Source organism: Lonchura striata, chromosome 1, assembly GCF_046129695.1.
Source record: "Lonchura striata isolate bLonStr1 chromosome 1, bLonStr1.mat, whole genome shotgun sequence".
NCBI lineage: Eukaryota > Metazoa > Chordata > Aves > Passeriformes > Estrildidae > Lonchura > Lonchura striata.
The window spans coordinates 62007141-62030284 of record NC_134603.1 but is presented as its reverse complement, the minus strand read 5'-3'; the positions used below and the strand labels follow the sequence as shown (position 1 = coordinate 62030284).

Here is a 23144-nt window from a genome sequence, read left to right as displayed (position 1 = left end):
GTACATCTACTTACCCCATACTTCATTCATATGAGAGCAGTTTCTGTAACCTATTTAAAAAATCATTAATATTTCCTGATCTCTGAGATATAATTTTCCATTTACCTGTCTGACTTCCAAGAGTTCACGGAAGCTAGGTTTGAATATCTGAAGTGTTGCACGAGATCTGTAGACTGGATCACTTCCCAGTCCTCTGTTTCTAAATTAAAGAGATATCTATAAGTAATTCTCACTCAATGCTATTTTCAGAAGATCATTACCTGCTGTGCAAAGGAATAATGTGAAAAACATTGATGATTTTTCTGTGTTAGGCCAAAGTCCTAATAGATGAGTGCATCCTAGTTCCAATATTAAGGGATCTGATGAATGCCAATTTTTCATTCTTCTTTTTCATCCCTGTCATGATTACCAGATTTTTTTTTTTCTTAGTGATTCTCTTCCAACAATTTATCTTCCTTCTTCCACACTGTTTTTCTCCAAAGCCAGTGGTTTTTGTGTGGGAAACTACTTTGTTTGTGGGTATGACCTGTTCATTTTTTTCCTGCTATTTCATGCCTGCTCTGTCATGGCTAGAACAAAAGTTCCTGTTTAGATGAGAATGATGGTATTTCTTCATTTAGAAAATATTAGCCAAGACCACATTTTTAGCTATGCTTCACCCTGTTCTTTGAGCTGTTCTGCTGCTCTCCAGACAACAGTGTTCATTTACCCAAAGCTTTTGGAAAATGTCATAAGAGAGAAAACAGGCAGGAAAAAGACATCCCAATGGATTGTAAACTGTTTCAGATTTTAGTCCCTAATATTGAAAATTTTGAAGGAAACACCTTTTCTGAAAATAGACTCAAGACCTGAAAAGCAGCAGTCACTGAGTCTGTTTTGATCAAATGTTCTAGAAAAATTTTATCCACAGCAGTCTAAAGATATAGAATCATGGGCTGAGAAGCATTGTTGATTTGACAGAGCATTTTAATTTTTGTCACCCTCTGCCTTCTGCTCTCCTCTCATTTATTGAAAGATGATGGTTACCTCTTTATCCCACAGGGGATTACACCTTCACTTCTGTCTCCTTGGTATCCTCTCTTGCACTCTGCTTACATCTCCTGTGCTTAGTTCTTTGTCTGCAGCTGAATGAGTGATGTAACTAGGTTGAAACCAGAAGACTTGTGCATAAGCTGCCCTCAGCTGGAAGCTTGCTGTTTTGTTTCAGAAGCGAGGTTATACATGCAGGGCTAAAAGCTTGGTTGAATAAATTATATTCCCTTCCTCTATAAACACCACTATCTTGGACATGAAGTTTGGAGGATGGAAGAGGCTATGAATTCCCCTATATAGCTCTTCACTGCCCACAAGTTGCAGAACCAAGAGCCACAGAAACCCAGCATACTGCTTTGTGCATGACAGGGAAGATGTGTCAGTAGCTAAGGAGCCTAAACAAGTAAATTGAGTGCAACATGTGAGTAGCAGGCTGGGTGGATTGCATAAAAACATAGAAAGTCTTCTGAAAGGATCTGGGTCTAACAGAGAGTGTCTTGCTCCCTTCCTCCTACCTCCTTCTGTTAGTACCTGCATCCTTTCAGGGCTCCTTTGTGCTGGCTCTGGTTCAGCAATTCAGAAACAACATATCGCCCACTTGCCAAAGCAATAAAAAAACCAAAAACAAACAAACAAAAAACACTGAATGTATTTTGCTGGTTTAGTAGGCCACTACAGCTCACACAGGGGCCCAGTGAATGCTGAGCTACCACCAGGTAGGTGTGGAGCTGTATAGCTAGGAGCGATGTGAGAGGCCAGTAAGCTGCCCTCTTGGGTAATAGTGAACTCTTAGGTTTCCTGTCCTGGGATGCTTCACCCTCCTTGGCTGGTGCTTTTATTGGACCTAGACCAAAAAGGAAACTACAAGTTCAGAAGTGCACCTTGATTTCAGTAGATGTCACAGAACTTCAAGAGACACATTAAATTTTAGATATTGTATAAATATGTAAAAATATATGGAATTATGTAAAATATTTCAGTTGTCATAGTTATTTTACTGCTTTTCAGGTATTTCTGCATGCATTTATTTAGATTGTTTACTTGATCTCAAGTATCTCACTCAAGTGCCCCAAAAGTGAATGAGTTAACTTTTTTTTGGGAAAATACTGATGGTCACTTTTGGAGTGGGCTTTAAATACTGTTGAGTAGATGACTTGTCTATAGGGCAGAGTAACCCAGATTCCTGGGCAGTGAACTGGAACTGAAGCAGTGTCCTGACATGTGTTGCCCCATCAGAAAACACACAGGGCACAGAAGCCCTGTAGTATTTAACTGTCTTGCATCCAACTGTGGTATTTCTGTCAACATTCTCATGGTTTTTCCTCTGATTAAGGGGTATTTGTATTGTTAATTTAGCTTGAATGTATATTTATGGCATATTAAACCAGCAACAAGTATAGGCTGGGTATATGATAAACGGTTGAATAAACAGCTGTTCAGTGTCATGTGATGGAAAACTGCTGAAGGAGTAAACATGGTCTAAAGGAGACATTTGCTGTAGGGATACTACTGAAAACTATTAAGTAAATACTATGCACTTATTTCTCTGTTTACTAAATTTGAGATTGTTTGCAGAAGAAAATACACACGTAAATTAAAGGATGGTCAAAATGCAGACCTGGCCCTGACTGAGAGAGTAGTTAAGAAAGTTATGAACTCTGGTTTGATTGAAGAAGACAAAGAAAACTAAGGATATGAATGAAAAAAATGTGCTGGCTGTGGATTTCAGTGTATGAAGAATGAAAGAATTCTAACTTTGGCATGGGCCTCTGTCCAGAACTGAATAATAATACTGTCAAAGATAATGCAAAGAAAATTATAATAAATGCTAGTGCTCAGTAGCTCAAAAAGAGCTCATGACATGTTCATAACATAGCAAAGAGACCTGCTTTTTAACCACCAGGAAAAAAATAGAGAAGCATAATATACAGTTCCTTCCAAGTAGAGACAAATGACTGCTGTAAAGACAGGGGGAGTCCCATGTGTCAGTGTGAATGGATGATGTGGATTTCTTATCTGACCACAAATAAAGAACTAATGACTTAAGATAAAGGGAAAGACTACATCCAAGGAGGGTAGAAAATGTCTTTTTATTAAGGGGGTGAAACAGTTACTCTGTATAACAAAGTACACAAATCGATATTGTAAAACAGAGCACAAAAAAGATGATGGTACTCAGAAGAAATAGGGAGATGATACCCTTGTATGTGACAAGGGTGAGATTGATGCTCTTGAAATGTTTGATCCAGTCTGGTTTTCATCATTTGTAAAGGACATTCAAGTTTTTTTAAGGGAAGGGAAAAAAAAAAAGACAATTGAAAGGGAAGCAGGTCAGAGATGTATCAAAAAGCAAACCAACAAATGAAAACAAACAAAAACTTAAAAACCTACATCATAAGCTTCTATATTTCTGTTGTTTGAGTCACCTAACTTGTACTGTGAGACTAGTATGGTTTATACTTATGACTGGTAGTACATTTAAGAAAGCTAAATAAAGTACACCTGTGTAAGGTTGAATGATGAGTTATGAAGTTGCAATGAATCCCAAATGCAAGGATGTATTTGGGCCAAAAAATTTAAATTCTGTATGTTTTTCTGGCTGTACACACCAGCAGCAATATCCAGGGGGGCCAAACTGTGACAGACTGAGCTCATTCAGCTCCTTTTCCACCCTCTGCTCCCATCTCTGTCTGTTGGATTCCAAGCCACAAACTGTCTATTTCCTTCCCATCAACTTTTCAAGGGTCATTGCTAGGGTGAAGATGCCTGTCTACAGCTCAAAGTTGGGCAGATCAGCTGGGCAGATTGGTATTTACTCTGGCATTCACTTTTACAACCAGTAAAGAAAGAAAAAATGTAGAGGGTAGATTGAAGAAAATTAAATAGGCACCAAGACACCATTGTGGTTTCTGTTGGTCTCCATTGGGATGACCTGTGTGTAATGGAAGAGGAAAGCTTTGCTAATTAGCTATTTAATATATAGTAAAATGTGGGGTTTGTTCTAAGTGCAGGTTATTCACTTGTGCAGTTGATTTAAATGCTGGTTCAGGACCAAGGTCTTATTTTACATCTCTTGAAATAAAATTTTTACTTGATCACTAAATATTTTTGAATATGATGATCATGTTCTGAAGAAGTTAGTATCAACAGTGCTTCAATTATTTTCTTTAATTCTATACAATCACTGGTCCGTTTGCTAATAAATATCTAAATATACCTGTGTAATGTCACAAAAACACAATGAAAGAAAAATTAGGATTTTGTGTATTTCTATATTCATATGGATTTCATAAGATGTAGTCACACCATAAACTGTAGTTTGTACTGATACATGTGCTGGAGTGTGTGATGAGGTAAAAAGAAAGGACAAAATAGTACTAAAACTAACTTTTGGAATATCTCATCTTAATGTGTATATTAACAATATCTATTATTCAAACATCTTCCACTTTAAATAAAGAAAAATCACTTTTAATAATTTATGAATCTCAAGTGTAAAGACAACTCTCCAGCTAAATCTTATGGCATGTTATCTCAGTAACAAAGAAATGGCTTGATGAGAGCTCTAGAATATCATAAGATTATAGCTCACTTCTCATGCTATAAATCAGCACATAATTCCTAAAGACAGGTTTCTGAAACACTGATTGGCTTATTTTTTACTAGCATTGCTGTATTTTATAAAATTAAATTCAACATTTTATTGTCTATTTGTATAACTTCTTTTGCTTCAAATGTAATTATCTTTTTTTTTTTTTAAATAGCCAGAGAAGGGGGTTTTTGTTGCTTAAAGTTTAGAACAATGTGGCTTACACTTTTTTAAGGTTTCTTCTATTTATTAAAGGGAAATGGTGTTTGTGGCTTGTAGAAAATGGTGGGGAGGTGAGTGTGCTGTACTACAAAACTATTGCACTCTAGCTGCAGGGACCTGACTTCAGTACTTCAGAGGCCTTCAGTGACCAGAAAGGGTTATTCAAAAAGTGACAGTCTGGTACAGAGAAATGTATTGTAGTCTCACAGGTTTACCATTTGGTTTCTTTTACTCTGTTGTCTGCCAAAACAAAGATTTATGGAGATGGTGTTAATAAGCCAAACCAGGGATGAAGTAGAACAGCAATCTATCTTGACAGCACTAAGCTCTCCACTACAGGTTCAAATATTAAAAATACTTACCATAAATGAATGAAACCCTCTTCTTTCATGCTCAATTACGAAATAGCTGAAGTAAGGAGGAAATTTAACAAGATCTTTTCTTAATTTAATCCAGAATGATAGGATAAAAGATGAGAATAATTTTCTAGGGGTATGTGAGGAGGTTTTAACCTCCATGACCATTATATTGAGAAGTAACGGTGTATAGCACCACAAATGGTAGTACTGACTTAAAGACATTACAATTAAAATGAATACTAGGACACACGTTGATATAGTACAAAACCAAGCCATAGGAGCTACTGGCATCCATAATCTAGCACGATAAGTATATAAAACAAGATAAATAGCTTCTAGAGCCTTTCAGACAATTGTGATTGATAAATGAAGAGGAAAACTATTTTCTTGTGTGATCTTTGAAGATTTTTGCATATCCTTCATAAAGCAAATAGTGAAAATCAATTGTTTGCATATCTCTTATAATCTGAAATTCAATAAGTTGCTGGCTTTATTGCACTTCCATTTCCTTGAAATGAAAAGTGGGTGTTAACTCTGGCCAGCTTTCTAAGGCCACTTGAAATCTGCAGAAGAGAATGTTTTAAGGAGGTGTTCTTTAATTATTTTGGATCTGCTTGAATCTGCTATCTTCAGAGTTTAAATATTGCTTTGGTAATTTTAATAGTCAATGAAAAATTAAAATGTTAATGTAAAACTATATTATGAGAGATTTATAAAACTTCTAAGGTGTTCATTTATTTTATTTAGGGTGAAGTTGTTTTCAAAAATGGAGAGAGAATGGGAACCATCAAATTTACACAATTCCAAGGTAGGTTGCAAATAATTTTCATTATATTATGCAGTTTCAAACTTTTGTGTCAGTTGCATTTGTTTCAGGATGTTTTAAATATGTACAATTATTTTGACCAGGAAGTGCATGGAAGATGATGAAAGGAACTTAGTAATTGTTTATTACCTGTTTAAAATGCGGTGTTCTGAACCTTGAGTGGGGTATTTCTTGGAATTTTTCTTGATTACAATATCCATATTTCTAGAAACTACTGATCTATAGCAACCTGTACCTGTTTAAAAAACCCTACTGCTCAGCTAAGTATCTACTTTTTAATGCAGTTGTTTCTTTAAAACCAATGTGAAGTGGAATTTAGAGAGGATTTTTGTTGTTAAGCTCTTTCAAGTTAGTTTTTGCACTCTCTGAAGACTCACTTTTGACATTCTGCAACTGCTTGCTAAAAGTTGCTTCAGGAACCAGTCCCTCAGCATGCAGAGGACACAAACTGCTGACCCCATCCCTTGGAGGCAACATGCTCCACAGCACAACTCACCAAGCCTGCTGCATCCTCTCAGCCTGAGCTGCTCCTGCAGGGAATGGTCTCAGCAGCAGAGACCACAAATGGAGCCGTAGGGATTTGTCAGGGGCCATTTGCAGCCAGGATGAGGCACTTGCTGGGAGTGGTTTCTGCAGAAATGGTGATTCATATTGTAGTTGTTTCTGCAGTTTATAGAATGCAATTCATGTGTTTTTTTTCCCGGGCTGAGGCTGAGATAAAACAAGAGATGATTGCATTTGGATGGTCTCGTGAGGGAGAAGTAAGCTGGCAAATTCTTTTCATACAGTGCATGAGAGAGAAGCTTGCTCTCCCTTTGTTTTCAGGAGAGCACTTTAAACATAATCCTGCTGACCAAGTTACAAAGGCTCATTCTTTAAACAGAAATTTTCTGCTGTATGGACATTATTATTAATGAACAGCAATGCACTTGAGGGGTTCTGTTGTTACTCATTCTGAATTACTGAAGCAATCTTCAGAATTGTTCTTGCCTTCACAACTGTAAGTGATGCTATTAACTCATGCTCCCAGAAACATTTGAACCCACCAAAACTTTGCAGGCATCATCTCACGGTAATGTAATTTAGGAATTCTTGCTCAACACTAATGATAAATATTGATTGCTTCCTCTTCTTCCTCCCCCCCATCCCTGTTTTTTTACATAAGAGCAGTGCTTACTGCCACATGAAAGAATCATGACAAAATTTTTACAAGAGGTGTTTTCCCTCAGAAGTCTGGAGGTGCTTTAATGCATTTTGCATAAGGTAGCTACATGTACCCTTCTAGAACATCTGAGAAAGGAGGAAATTTGTCATGTTCCCTCTGCACATTTAGGATGTGATTTGGAATCATTGGGAGGTGCAATATATGTCACTGAACTAATCCAGAAGAGCAGCAGAAGTCCAGGATAGCCGATTTTATATTGAGGTTCTTTACAATATTTTCATTTCATATTAGACACTATTTAACACAAATGGTTTTACCATCATCTGAAATATTGCTAGATCAATAAAAACACGGGAGACAACCACATCTTTAAAATCCCTTGCAATTGCAAAATTACTTTCAGTGTGGGAGCCCCTGGCCTGGTTCAGGGGTCCCGTGTGGTGGTAAAGTCTCTCCTCCAACCCGTGCTTCCAAAGAAAGACTCAGCAGCCTCTTGCTGTTCGGTCTCAAGGCAGTTTATTGTTAGTTATCTAAAAGATTGTCTTCTTGGCCTGCGGCTGCTTGATCAGCAGCCTGGGCAGAGGCACACACACACACCCTGACATCCTCCCTGTCTGCTGTCTTCTTCTTCTCCCTCCCCCCACCCAGGGCTGCTGCTATCTTTTATATGATATATTATGTGTTTCATGTTTACAGTTTTTCCCCAATACCTACTACCTATATTACAAAGTGCTTTTCTACTCTAAACCAATCCACAAGTGCCAGCATCACCAAGATCATGGAGGCAAGGAAGAAGAAGGAGGAAGAACAGGATCAGCCCACTTTCCTCCATCTTAGAACTTCTGACCCCCATGTACAAAGTAAAAACCCCCCTGTACAGGTGCTAAAACACCCCTGTACAATACTAAAAAATTTTCCCCTCTACTTTGTAACTACTTCTACTATACTATCTAACCCTTTGTGACTGCTTGTTCCACCTTCAAATTCGGTAACTCATTCCATGGCTCAAACTCAAAATCACAGCTGTTTGCAGCTGCTTGCCAGGGTCTAAAATGCTTCTGACCAAGGCCTGGAACCTCTAAAAATGTCTGAGGGACATTTTGAGTTCCAACATTTCAGAAGTGGTTCAGGCACATACTTGGTATTTTGATCATCAAACAAAGGTTTCCAAGTAGCCTACAGAAAAAAACTCAAATATCCTGTGGAGAAACGCTAGAGAAGGGCTGGATTTCTACTCATGCGAGCAATCGTTCAGTCAACACATCTTAAGGCTCGTCTCAAGTTTGTTTAATTTCTCACCCATTTTGGAAATAAAGAGAATGAGCAAAAATGTATGAGAAATTGAAATAAGGAACAGTATAACACCACAGATGAAAGCTTTTCTTTTTTTAACTACAAATGATAGTCTAAATATTATCAAGGATTTTTCTGTTCTTCTTTTATTGCTATTAGTTTTGTTCAAAGCTTTTATATTCAATATTTGTGGTGTAATTGTAGACATTATTAATTTGTTCAAGAGAATCCTTTATTGGTTAGGAAACTTTCTGAAACATTCTCATTAACATTTAATAATTCTTGAACTATTGGGAAAGTTCCTAGTAATGTAAAGAAGTTAATTAAGCCCAGTGCTTGAAATGGTAAATGGGGTTTTCCTTTGCAGACATAGCTATTAGGAGTGATCAAGCATGAGACAGATATACAACTCATTGGTTAAAGTTTTTTTTAAAGAATACAATACAAATCATGATGATTTCAAGGAAAAAAGACCACATCAAAAATATCTTGTAATTGCTTTTGTAAGATTAGTTGTAATTATGAATATAGCTTATATTAAATGTATTAGTAGCTTATTATCCAAACATAATAATTAGGAATATCCAGTGTTAGTGTTCCATACTTCAAGAGTCATTTTTTCATCCATGCAGCTTTATAATTTCTTTAACAATTTAAATGAAAGTTGTCAGCTGGTCACAGTTGAAATAATTCAATGCAGAAAAATAAAGCAGATAAGTAGGTAATCATGTATCAGAATATGGCCAAAGCCTCTGTTCTTCATTTGCTTGGGTAGAAAAATCAGCAGGGCAATCTCAGGAGTTAAATTTTCTGTTCTTTGCTGGAAACTTGTTTTAATGAGACTATCTGCAAACATTTTGGCTATGGACAAAGCAGACAGGCACATCTGCCAGAGGCAAGGGAAAACCAGCCTGTGAGGGTTCAAGGGGTAACTGCAGTACAGCTGACACACTGTGATGAAATTCTGGATAGCTGTTTTAATTTTGGATCTAGATACAGTTTTTCTCAAACTCATACTAGTCGTGCCTCTTTTTCAGCTTCTCTGCAGTCTGTTACTTTTGCAAGTGGTCAAACAGATGGTGCCAGAGATAGCTGTGACCAAACTGCTTGCTGTTGTATAGATCATGAATACCTCCCAGGAATTATTTAGTATGCAACAGAGAATACAAAGCATATGCAATAGCATTTTCTCCTCCTACCTTACTGGTAAATAAAGAGCAGACTGTTAATTTAGCTGAGATATCCAATTGATGTTTGAAGTTGGCATCCTTCTGAATGAATGGCAGTTTGTCCATGGGTGTAATTTAAGAACTCTTCTCATAGTTAGACATGTAGTTGAAGTAGATGGTCAAAATCTTTTGTCTAGAGAGAGCTGAAAAAGAGTCCTGACAACTTTTGTGGGTGTATCAGGGAGCAAGGAGGGCAGTAACAAAGCTGAGATTGTTGATTGCTGTGACATGCGAAGCTTCAAGAACAGATCTATACCTGTCCTTCAAAATGTTTCACTTTGCAGATCCTTCCTGATTAATCTGACTAGAGCCTAGAAAGAACTTTGCTTTCAGTCGGACTCCTATTTCTGTCAGGCATTAAACAAAAGTTAAGAACATCTGTGTTGGAATAGGTTAAAAAGGAAAATCAAAGAATTATAAACAAATACAAATTAACTGTCCAGAAATTGTGCTTTGTGTAGATAAGAACAAAAGTCTTTGGTACTGCATATTGGATAAAAACTTTAAAGAAGTGGGAGATCACCTGCTGTGTCTTTCTGGGAAGAATTTGTGTTTCAACTCATTAAGCCAGGTAATGTGGTATGACACTTGTTAGTGTTGAAAGCTGATCTGCACATCAAGCGAGAGGGAGAGTGGGACTTGCCAAGTGCAAAACCTTTGGTCTTCTCAGGAAAAGCCTTACTGAACTTCTGCAGTAAAAGCACCAGGTACTCTTCTCTGAGTTTAATCAAAGGAAGTCGACAAAGAAATGTATATTCTACAGTCAATAGGAAGGTATGCAAGAACCCAGGATTACTTTCCTGCATCCTCAGTTCACCTACAACTTGTTCTCCAAGGGCATCAATCCAACCCTGGAAAAGTTTCCTTCTATTATTCTAAATACAGTCCAGCATACTGTTGGTTCTTGCTTCCATAAAGGCTCATAAGCAAACAATAAAGGGAATTACTGAAGAAGTCAGAAAGCTTACTTCTGACACATCTTAACAGGAGGTCTTGACTGTAATCACATGAATGGCTAATTTGAAGACTTCTTGCTTTACCATGTCCAGTACCATTTTTATCTCCATATTAATAGTGTAATCTTATTGTAATTGTCCATACCTTAGTGAACAGTGGTTTTTTAGCTTAGTTATCAATTCACAGAATCAAAAAAGGTTTGAGTTGAAAGGGACCTTAAAGGTCATCTAGCTACAACCCCCATGCCATGGACAGGCACACCTTCCTCTAGACCATGATCTATACAAATATAAAAGTATCTGATTTAAAACTGATTTAAAGTCCCATTTCAATATGGAGGGGTATACCAAATAGAACTCTGAAAGGGTGAGCCTTCAATCTGGAATCACTGAATACTGACATTACTAATTAAGAAGATGAACTAGAATATATAATTACCAAAATGTACAATTATCTCTGGGAGAGTCAGCAAGCACAAGGAAGACTAGACAAGGATTCAAAACAATATTAAGAATTTGAAGAAGTAATCAGGAGAAAAATAAAACTTTTTTAGGTCAGATTTCTGGTACTACATTGGCAGCAAACATTTGGACAAATACAAAATGGAGAATAACTCATCGGTCCATAGTTATACAAAAAAACCCTAAAGATTACAGTAGGTGAATGAACATGGATAAGCAAAAACATGAAAAGGTAAAAAAAGAAAATTTCTGAGGTGTTAAAATAATAGTATCCTTTTAATCTCCCTGGTGCCAAAAGGCTATAGCTAACTACTGTGTCTGGTACTGATTTAAGAAAAATGTGCAGAGAAAACAGGAGATTAAGAATGTACCTCAATATAAAAACCAAAATATCTAGGCTGCTTAGAGACCATGGTCAAAATGCATGACAGCTGCTGATAACACAGCTTCTTGTCCTGTCCTCATTGTCTGGCTGAGAATTAAAAGATTTGAATAGGAGTGGAGATTTGAGCCAATGTTAGGAAAAACCTCTTAATGAAAAGGATATTTAAACTCTAGAAAATGAATAAAATTTCTATATTTTGAAGTTTTGAAAAACAAGTTAAACAGACACCTGACGTGCTGTAGATGTATTCGTTGTGCCTTGAGACAGACAGATGACTTTTATTACATCTTGAGTTCTCTACAATTCCAGTTGCATTTCTTCTGGAGCTGTTGCTCCTCTGCAGTGTCCATAATGTGATTCTGTCATTTTATTTACAAATACTTGTCCACGTTATGCTACTAATACCATTTGTTGTACTTCACTGTATTGTTTCTAGTAAGAGACATAGGATAAGCATGGAACCCTAGAGTTGTGACTAGGTTATTTGTAGGGAGGAAACATTACATTTAATTGCTCCTCCAGTATCAATTCTGTGTTTTGTTGTTTTCTTTTTTCCTCTAAATCCAATTTATTTGAATGTAAATCTTTTGATCCCTCCAAGTGAGGGAGCCAAGTGAGCATCAAAACTGCTAATCGGTGTCAGGGCCACTTACCCTTTGTCTCCTGGTCTATCCATCTGGAATTTTTTTTTCTATCTTGTACAAAGATTTAGCAGGACAAAAAGTGAAAATCATTATCCGGATGTGTGTATAAATGCAAAGAGGTAAAAACTACAGCTCTCCTCAGGCAGAAAGTGAATTGAAGCTGGGATTTCCCAAGCAGATGCTAAGTCTACGTTATGGGTGGCTATCTGTATTGGAATAGGTGTGTGGTTTACACTCTGAGATCCAAAAGGCAAGTGTTTCCATGCCTGTTTGAGCTGGAAGGTGTCTTTGGACCATAAGGTTTAATCAGTGCATGTGGATTTATTGTCTATCAATTTGTCATGTCTTTCATGAATCCATTTATACTTTCAGCCTTCAACACATCTACTGGCAATGAGTTTCACAAAATGATGATGCATGTAATGATTAAAGCCCTTCCATCTGTTTGTTTTAAATCAACTGTCTTAGAATTTCACTGGGCATACCCTGCTTTTTGTGAAGTGATAAGCAGTGAATAACTGTGTCTTACTTTTTTATAAATTGTTCATGTTTTACAGATCTCTCTTATCAATAAGTCTCTTTAGAAATGCAAGTCTTTGACATCCATTTAGTTTTTTCATCATGTAAAAGCTGATCTATAATTCTAATAAGCCTCTATGTTTCTTGATATTCTTTTCTTTGTGAGAGCTTAATGAGAGCCACACACAGCTCTGAAATATCCACCTCCATAACTCATATTTCTGAATGACCTTTTTGCATTATTTTAACTTCTTTCACAATATTGTCTTGCCACATCCATCCTCTTTTTGGCTCTTTGGCCACCGGTGAGTACAGCATTGATGTTTTCGAAGAACCAGCCACAGTTAGTCCAGGGCCTCATCCTGGTTGCTCTTAATTACTTAGATCCAGCAGCTGCATTTGTATACTTGATATTCATTTTCTCTTGTATGTTATGCTGTACCTCACTAGCACTGAACTTCACCTGTAATTTTAATATCAGTATTTCACTTACTTTTATAACAGTCCTCTGTCAGATGAAACCATACAGGAAATTATATTTAATATATGTTTATAGCTGTTTTCCCCTTTTATTGTAAATTTTTTGACACGTTTCCTGTTCAGTTTTTGTTGTGTTCCATACCTACCAGAAGCAATGTTACCCCCTCTGCCAGTTACTTCTCTTGTAATCTGTTGGCATTATTTATTAGGAGTTGGAGTTTGTGTTCATTTGGTTTGTTTATGTAAACACAGAAAAAGTGTATTAAAATTCAGGTACTTGAGTTCTGTACTTGTGATATCAAACTGGAGAAAGGACAGATAAGGACTACAGAAATTGCTTGGGGTCTTAGGGAATTATTTACAAAGACAGATTAATGCAATTAAGTGTGGGGAGTTACTTGAGTCACCTCATTTTGAGCAAGATGTATTGTGCGGATATAAACTGTGAGGCCAGGGAGGACATGCTGGAAGGGGACACTGATGTGCAGCTGTTGGTCATTATGGCAGTTTGTTTTGTTTTGTTTTGTTCTATTTTGTTCTGTTTTGTTCTGTTTTGTTTTGTTTTACCTGAGCTAGCTTTAAACAGGCCAACCGCGGTGCTGCGAGCTGTGTAGCAACAATAACACGGAGCAGACTGAAAACTGGAAATCTGCCCAGGGGCAAGATCAGTGGTTTGGTAGGTAACCTTTCCATTGGGAGCATATGGGAGGCCACAGCTTTGCACCTATCAGCATTCAAGCCAACTAGTTTTAGGCTAGCTGGATAGTTCTGTGCCACCCAAAGTCTCAGTGAGCACCATGGCTTGCTGGGAAGAGTTGCATTCATTGTTTCCCCCAGGCTTGTGTGAGGAGCAGGGGGGATAAACCACTGTTTATCACTGTGGTTCTGTGCCTGTGCTTTACAAAGAGGTTCATCCTTTGAGAGCCGGTTTGAACTGTGCAAATAATTATTACTGGGACAAGCACACGCACTATAGAAGAAGCTGTCAATTTCATAGGATTCCACTTCAGTTCATTCAGTGTACTCTTAGGCACAAAGTGTTTCCCAGGATCTGATAAGTCTGTCACTATGTTGTGGAAAAATTGTCTTAGGAGATGTCTTAATTGCAGAGGAAATGGCAACTTTTAAATGCAACAGCAAACAAAAAAAGTGGATAAGCAATGGAAATAATTTTACAATAATTAATTTCTACCAGAGACTGAAGTATCCAGCTCCAAAAAGTCAACAGAAATTAGCGCCCTACTAAAGAAATAGTGTCTAAGAAGAACCTGAAATAATTGTTAGATCTTTTCGTTCAGAGATCTAATAATTGTTAGATCTTTTCCTTTCCTTTCTCTGACTTTCACTGTAAAAAAAAAAATTCTAAAAAACTTTTAAAACTTTTCCTTTTCTTCCAATTTGCATTCAGAATCCTACTTCTATTAGAGTTAACTTGTTCAGATGTTCCATTTCAGGTGATGGACAGTGCTGTCCTTCCCTGTCACCATGCAGTCCTCCCTGGCTTTTGAAGAGAGACAGAGGTTTTCTTGAGGTCTATGGGGCCACCATGAGCTGCTGCTCTCTGCAGAGCTATGTGGTGGCACATCTCTCTCCTTGACATCTCAGAGATATGCTTTTCTTTTGGAAGAATTTGTAATACATAAAAAGATAAAAAAAAAGATAAGGGGATAAAAAGAGCCAGAAGACTTACAAGAAACCCATGAAATTCTGATACATATTTTGGGAAAAAAATTAATTTGGTGTAATTAATAGAGAGTTCAGTCTACTGCAATGACATCATCCCTAACAAGTAATTCAAATATTTCCTCAAGATATACAGAACCGTGAAATATAATAACTTTAATTCTGAATGAATAGAAAAGAAGAAAATGAATTTTATCTAGGTCACTGAAAGGACATAGATTTTTTTATTCAACGTTACCCTTTGAACAGACAAAACAGAATTGTTGAGTAGCACACCAAGCTAAGATTTGTGTAGTCGTAGACTAAAGATAGGAAGATAATCATGTGAAGTCAAAAATATCTCTGAATCTCTGGAATAATATAACAAAGTATATTTGAAAAAATTTCCTTCACAGAACTACTTCAGGACAATATCATCACGGTGTTATGAGAAAACAACTCTGATCTTTTACAGATAAGGGAGATGAAAGTGGAATATTTTTTTTAAAAAAGAGTGAAGATTGATTTATTCACTGCATAGGTGACCAAAGTCAGTTTTGATTTATATGCTGCAGAGTTCATATAGGCATTTGTACTAAAACTTTGAGAGCACAGAAGCAGGTCCAGGTATTAGCACCTTATTAAGGGTACAGAAAGGCTAAATTGCTTTTCAAATTTACTAGTCCCCTTTTTTCATCCTAATAATAGGGTTGGGTTTTTTTCTGCCATTACAAATGCTTATTTAATTTCAAATCGTAGAAGATCATGCTGTCATTGTATTGGCACCTATTTCTCTAAGCTGACATTTTAGTTTATGAAAAAAGTAATCTATTTTGATATATTATCACTGGACCCTGGTCTGAAATTAAAGAATTTCTGATTTTGTCAAAATGTATTAGAAATTGAGCACATGTAATTAATAGATTTGGATAAATTTTTAGAATTTTATCTAAATACCTGACCTTTGGCACTATTTCACAATAGCATGGGTGTTATTTTCTGGCTTGAATCACATTATTTAATATAACTATAATGAATTTGTTACACATCTGTGATAAATATCTCAATTTATTTTCAGTTAATTTTGATTATTTGCTCCAGCAGGAATTTCTCACCCTCCTTTTGGAAAGAAATTAAGTGGGGATTCCAGTTCAGGAAAGAATAGCTTTCCATTTCTCCATTCCAAGAGTCACTAAAGACTTTTTGACTTAAAAGAAACTAATTTTTCAGAGTTTTCTATTATAGAGTCTGGGAAGCAAAAAGCCCCACAACAGCCACACCCCATACATTTTGGACTTAAACAAAACATTTTTTAAAAGCTTATTATGAACCCTAATGTCCCCTTGCCCCTGCAATGAAAGGACTGGGTCATATTTTTCTTACTCTTGGGTTACTATTTCAAAAATTGAAACCAAAGGGAGAATATGAGTGTGGATTGTTGAGAAAAAGTCCTGTTTGAAATTCCATCCATCTTGGTATTTGTTATCTTCAACTGGAGCACATGTACATTTTTTTCCTTAAGTGATTATAGAGGACAAGGGATGAATTCCTCATAAGCAAATTATTTCATTAGATTGATCTAGTACATCTACCTGCAACAAAGTGATTTCACCACAGATGATTTAGCAGTGATTTAGTTCAAACTACTGCCAGGATGAAAAATGTTTTGAATTAGTACTGTTCATGTAAGGAACAGGGTCAGGCAGAGATATAGGGAACTGTCATTTGTACATAAATCTTAGTGCTATTTTATATGATCCCCAGCTACTGAGACCAAGCTGTTTGATAGCTTGCTGTGTTCTCCTTTTTTTCCTCCCCTCTTTGTTTAACCTTTAAGCCATGGACGCGTTTTTCCTCCTTGAGCCACTTTCTGCATATTCAATTCAGATCTATCCATGCCATGCTTAACCCTGACAGACTGTGCAGTCTTCACTGGTTAATCAGTTGTGTGTAATAATCAATTCACTTTTATTTTACCAGATTTGGGACTTGACTGGACTCACTAGGTGGTCTCAGAAGCTCCACATGACATGGGAAACATGGGAACAATCTCCCTGTCTATGGCTTGGCCACTGCAAATCATCTGGGATCTATCAATAAAGACTATCTTAGAGGATGAGGAAAGGAGCAATACCTCACTGAAAGTGTATCCCCTTAACTCATAGAATCTTTTAAGCTGGAAAAGACTTCCAAGATCATCAAGCCCAACCTTTGACTGATCACCACCTTGTCAAATAGACCCCGGCACTAAGTGCCAGGTCCAGTCATTTCTTGAACACTTCCAGGGATGGTGACTCCTCCATCTCCCTGCATAGTCCACTCCACTCTGTTCCAGTCCTTCTGCTTTTGCACTGAGCAGGCTGGATAGCTCTTCTCTGGGAAACCTGTATTCCCACCTATAGAATAGTCATGATGGATCCTTGATTCTATTAAAAGTATGCTATAGGATCCAAATCAGTAACACACATATGCTGTTTGGGCCATTTTTAAAAAGTTATTTATAGACCTGTTAAGGCAAATTGCCCTGCATACTGCCCTGACCTGTGCGAAGCAGATCCCTGTGCTCCTCAAGAAAAAGGTGCCTGATAAAACACAGAGATCCTAATCCCCAGGTAACCAATTTTACTGTTTTAGAATGCTGTTTATACCACACAGACTATAAGAGGGAGCCACGGAGAGCTCGGTGGATTGCAGGAATGTCGCATGTTCATAAAAGCTGACAACTCCCCTTCGAAAATGAAACGTTTTCTCACATTTAGGAGAAAAATAAGGAGAGGCTCCCTGCACAGAGCAAGGGAAGTTAAGCTTTACTCTCATTCTGGCCCTTCAAAAGGTCACTGCAGAAAGTACTGTAACACAAAGTGATTTTAACCTGACTCTGCTAATGTGACATTTGGAGCATGGCTGTGGCAGTATGATGTGACAGCAGGCAAATGTTGTGCTGTGCTGTGTTTGTAAATGGCAGGCGGCCTGATAAAATGAGGGACTTATTAATGTATTTAGTCTGTACTTCCCCTCTCCAGAGGAAAACACTTTGAAAAGTCTCTGAAGTGTGAATCCCAAAGGTCAGTAAATGCACAAAGGCCTTGTTGAATTCAGAGAAGAAAACAGAATTAAAAAAAAAAAAAAACAAAACACAATTTGTGAATTTTCACACCCGGAAAATGTTAAGATTTAAGGCTGCAGTTGTGTACAGAAGCTATAAATCATCAAAAGCTTTTTAACTACTCATATCCAGGTTTGATAAATTCAGCTGACAACCTAAGTGATAACCTGTAGCCAAATGCTAGATTATTGCCTCTGTGTTGCATGTTCATTTTTCAGCACTTTAGAACTACTTTAATCTCTGAAAGCTTCAGGTAGCTTTAGTCCATCTGATTTACTGTGCTAGATAAAATCAGTGGTGCACAAAACTCCAACAGTGGACTGAATCTGGAGAGAGTGGGATTTACAAAAACATTAGTTCTGGAAAAGACTGTGAGCTTGCAAGCTGTACATATGTATCTAAATGCCCTTTGGATGTAGAATGCCCTACTGATGCCATGGACAACTGTGTAAGTTAAATATTTCATCCCTTGTCCAGGCTTGAGTTGGAGTTCTGCTTCTGTTTCCCTTGTTAATACATATTTCAATTATCTTTTTAAATGAAAATTCAAATTACTTTTTTTGGTTCTCTATAATTTATCTATTTTTATGGAAGAGGCTGACTAAATGAAAGAAATACAAAAGATAAAATCATAGGGGGAAAGATAGCTGAGTTATATGTTTTAATTTATAAGGGGCTCAAGAATTTTGAAAATGCTGCCCAAAGTGGATTTTCCCAAAGATTAGCTCAGTTGGTCAGAGCATGATGCTATTAATGCCAAGGATGTTGGTTCGATCCCCACATGGGCCATTCACTTAAAGAGCTGGACTCAATGATCCATGTGAGTCCCTTCCAACTCAGAATATCCTCTGATTCTGTGAAACTAGCTGGCAGCCAAATCAACTTAGACATGCCTTATCCCAAATGGAGCAAAGCTGAAGCCTACCTTAAGATGTAGTAGCCAGATAAATGCATCTCCCTTGACTTCATAACTGGATATTTGAGCATGTAGGTGTTTTTCCAAGCTTTTCCTCCCTTAGACCTTTGTTGTGATTGACAAAGGAGATCTGAAGAATAATGATAATGATTTTTTTTCTCTTTTACTGAATAAGAAAAAGAGAATAACAGTCTAGGTAGGAACATTGCAAAGTTCCACAGCTCTGCCTTGTGAAATTTAATGTAGAGATTTGCTTAGCATGAGATCCTAAAAGGAATAAAAGTTTATCTTAAATGATCTGTCAGGTTCAATTTATTCATATTAATTGGCCTGGAGCTCTTCCATTTAGCAAAACCTTGGCTGCTCTTGCATGGGCAGAGTACTTGGAAGAAAAAGCTCTTTTTGCTGCCTAAAGATGTGCCCATGCAAAGCTGTCCAACTACCATCCCTGGCAGGGCTTCCTGCCCCAGAGGGCCATGGACAGATGTACTAGGAGATTAGCTCTGAGCCTTCACAGTCTGCATACATACCCCCTGCTGCTGGGCAACAGATCCTACAGAAATGTGTACTGCCTCTTTCGTGACAGATTTGAGGAATTCAAGAAATTACTGGCCCTGGCACTTGGTGCCATGGTCAAGTTGACAAGGCAGAGATCAGTCAAAGGTTGAACTCCATGATCCCTTGGAGATCTTTTCCAACCTAAATGATTCTGTGATTTTGTCATTATGAGCAGCCTTCTTGCCTCAAACAGCACAGCCATGGCCAGGCATGGGTAATGGGGGCAAGGTGCACTCAAGCCTTTAGGCAGATGCCAGCTGTGGACTCTGGACATGCATTAAAATGATCTACGTTGGAAACCCAGATGTAGAAGTGCTTCTCCTGAAGTTCAGATAACTGCAAGCTGCAGATGCAAAGGATGGAGACAAAAGATGATTTCTAAGCCTTTGCAGCATCTGTTGCTTTGCACTTTCACCAGCTCACTAATATATAACTAAAAGAACAGATGTAAAAGTGGCTCATCAGTAGTCTTCATTACAACATGATTAATTATCTCATGACTGTCTGTAATTTACACTTATTCAAGAGGCACTCATTCCAGGTGACATTCATATTCTCATCATTTTGGATAAATTCAGGATGAAATATTTATGCTTTATTTAAGACTACATATATTGCTCTTGTTTGCTTCCCTTTCATCTTGGCAATGCAACTATTATTAAAAACAAGCGAAAGGTGGGAAAACAGGAGTAAGGAAGTGAATCATTACATTTGCACGTTATAAACCCAGTCCTCAAAGGTCAGAAATTACAGGATCAAAGGTAAAACTCACAAATAGTTTTTCCCTCCATTCTAAAGTATAAAATTACTAATGTTGAAAATCTCTAGCAATTAAAAAGTTACAAGCAGCCATGGTAAACTCAATTCAAGGTTCAGATAAGGTAAACTGGAATAGTCTGTGCTGGCAGACCTGATTTTAACTGGGTGAGAGATTAGGTCATAGAGTGGCTTTCAGTGACTTTGCATTAAGAAAATGAAATTCTGTCCTTGCTTTACATTGCTCAGGTAGGGGATGGAAACACATAGCTGAAATATTTCATTATGTTTCTCCAGTTCAATCAAATTGTTTGCCACTTAGCATTCCAAATAGTTTCTTGACTAAAACAGAAATGGGAAACCCACCCAAGATGCACAGAAAGGAAATACAGTCTTCAGGGTTCTCTGAATTTTTCCTTTGTCAATCTTTTTGATTCATCTTTGTTGATATCCTTGCAGAGCAGAGAACTGTTAAAAACCTAGACCGTGAAACATAGATTTAATTCTTGCTGTGGTAAAAATACTAGGAATTTTTCAATTGGTTAAATTTTGTATAAAAAATAGTGATATGCATATACTGGTATCTCAGATTTGACATAAGCATCATATAATGTCCTCTGTCACCACCGTGTGTGTATTTTTCACTCCTTGTAGAAGGCCAGTAGCAATCAGACCCTGGAAAAGTTGTAATCTCCTTTGTGCTTTTACTAGAATATCCTCCTGTGTATTCCCTTTTCTCAGATGGTATGAGTTTTCTGGGAATTGTCCTCATCTGAGATTTGTTAATTGCTGTTCAAGGAATTGCCACAGATTTCCCAAACTAAAAGATGTGGGTGCCTTGTAAAAGTCTGGAGCAGTAGGAAAGTTTCCTGGTTTGTACACATGATGTCCATCCTATACTACATCTTACCAGCCATTCTCAATGATGGGATTTTTGCCTCTGATCCATAATTATGAGGATAGAGAAGGATTTAGGGGACTATTCAGATTACATGTTGGCCAAATCATCAGGTAACTATGTGTAATGGTCAAGTAGTAGAAGAAGCTGCCAGGACAGTTATGCCATACACATTTAATTTTTCAAATAGGTAGCTAGATGATGGTGGATAATTAATTCCAATGGAATAACCAAGGAAAAACAAAATTGAATAGCTGTTTCTCTTTTTCATCTGGAATGGTTCTATAAATTGCACTGTTACAGAAAAATCAATAGCTGATCTGTTAGATGGATAAAACCCAAACAATAGATAAAATATAAATGAAGCTGCATCACACTGAATTGGGTCAAATCCCATTGGAAATGGGTCAGGCCTTTAGGAATCATTCCCTACTGTTGATTATAATGAGCGCACAAGGTTTTAAAACCAGCTTACAGCTTTTAATCAGCAGTAGCTTATGGTATGATGAATTACTGCTGTGTATGTGCTGTAATTAAACAGTGCTTTATGAAGACAGTGTAGTTGTAACACTGTAAACTCTGAGACTGATACAGCAAAGTTCTGAGTCCATCCTGAAATGTTAAATTGATGGGAATTCAGAGCCTTCAGCATCTCACAGTCAAACCTGTAATGTGACAGGCAACACAGGAGACCTCATTTTGCACATGGATTAAATATTCTTCTGTGACTGTCGCAGCTTTTCAATTTTTAAGGTATTGATCCACGGCCTACTTTGATTTTATAGTATATAATCTGAACCAATGTTAAGTACCCAAATACAGAAATTATCTTCTTGAGGCATATGAAATACAAAACTTTATTTCCTTCAAGGTTATACCAGGTGTGTGATAGCCTTCTCCAATGCCTTCTACTAATACTACAAATGAAAAAGGTGTACATAGAATTTATTTCTTGCCAAAGTGTCTATACAGTTAATCATGTGTCATTTTGAATGGGGTTTTTGTGAATTCTTTTTTTTTTGGTTTTGACAAATGTACAAATTGACTCTGCTTGCCAGGTGAAAATGAAGTCCCAAATTTCATTAATATATTTGTTGTAGTTGATAACTGAGAATTATGGATTTAACTGAAAGTATTTTTAGTTAGTTTACCAATTGAATTGTAAGACTGTAGATCCTCAAGCTGTTCCTCAGATGTTTGCTTGATCTTTATTTCCCTGCGTGCCCATATTTCCATCAGCATTTACCTGCTCCAGTCTTGCACTAAAATGTGGCACATCTAAGCCCTAGTACCTCAGAACAAATTTTCTGACAAAATGCAACATTGCTTAGGATGTCCCATGCACAGCAGATAGACCACCCACATAAAAAGGGCATAATTCAGATGTAGTTCCAACCTCTGCTCACTGCAGAAAAAGAATTTACATCAATATCACCTTTATTCTGAAGTTACTTAACTGCTCCTGAGATATATCTGGGGTGAATTTCTAAGTCTTTCATGCTTATTCTTTTTGCTATGTATAAATAACTAAATATTAATTTGCCACAGTGAAAGAGAAAAATTACAGTCCAGAACCTGGGACATTAATCTAAACTGAGGAAGAACTGATTTTGGATCTGTCATCCAGATGTTTCTGAGAGGCAACTGAAACCATTATTTGATGTATCTCAGAGGAATGTTCCTGTTACTGATCTAGGAGGCTGAGTGGGGCTAGGGGAAATTCCTCTCTCTTGTCACAAAAATGTATTGGGTCAGATTTAGAATATATCTGCACTATTAATTATGCCCATATTTGGTTTTGACTTAGGTGCCTAGGTCATTTATATTTGAACAGTCACACACCTTTGTATTACTTTATTAACAGGGAAAGGTAAATAGTTAGATTAAACTAGTTAAATGGTAAGAAATTTCAAGAAAAATATTAAGCCCGAATATATTAGTTCAACAGGAGTCATCTCTGGCTGAGCTCAGTGTTTGTTTGTGTGCTGTACTCTATTTGTACTGGTGTAAGTGACAGCAGGATTATTTTTTGTGAGCAGGTATTGTTTTCTTTAGTGGCCTCTTTGAAAATCTTTCTTTCAAATATT

The 23144-nt window shown here is 37.1% G+C and overlaps 1 protein-coding gene across 1 annotated transcript in view; it reads left to right on the top strand.

Moving 5' to 3' along the window:
• GABBR2 (gamma-aminobutyric acid type B receptor subunit 2) overlaps positions 1 to 23144 on the top strand; it is a 453073-nt gene that overhangs the window by 252237 nt on the left and 177692 nt on the right. Inside the window, exon 9 of the mRNA XM_021528727.3 lies at positions 5950 to 6010. Within this exon, the coding sequence (XP_021384402.1) occupies positions 5950 to 6010 (61 nt within the window). The remainder of the gene's footprint in view (positions 1 to 5949; positions 6011 to 23144) is intronic.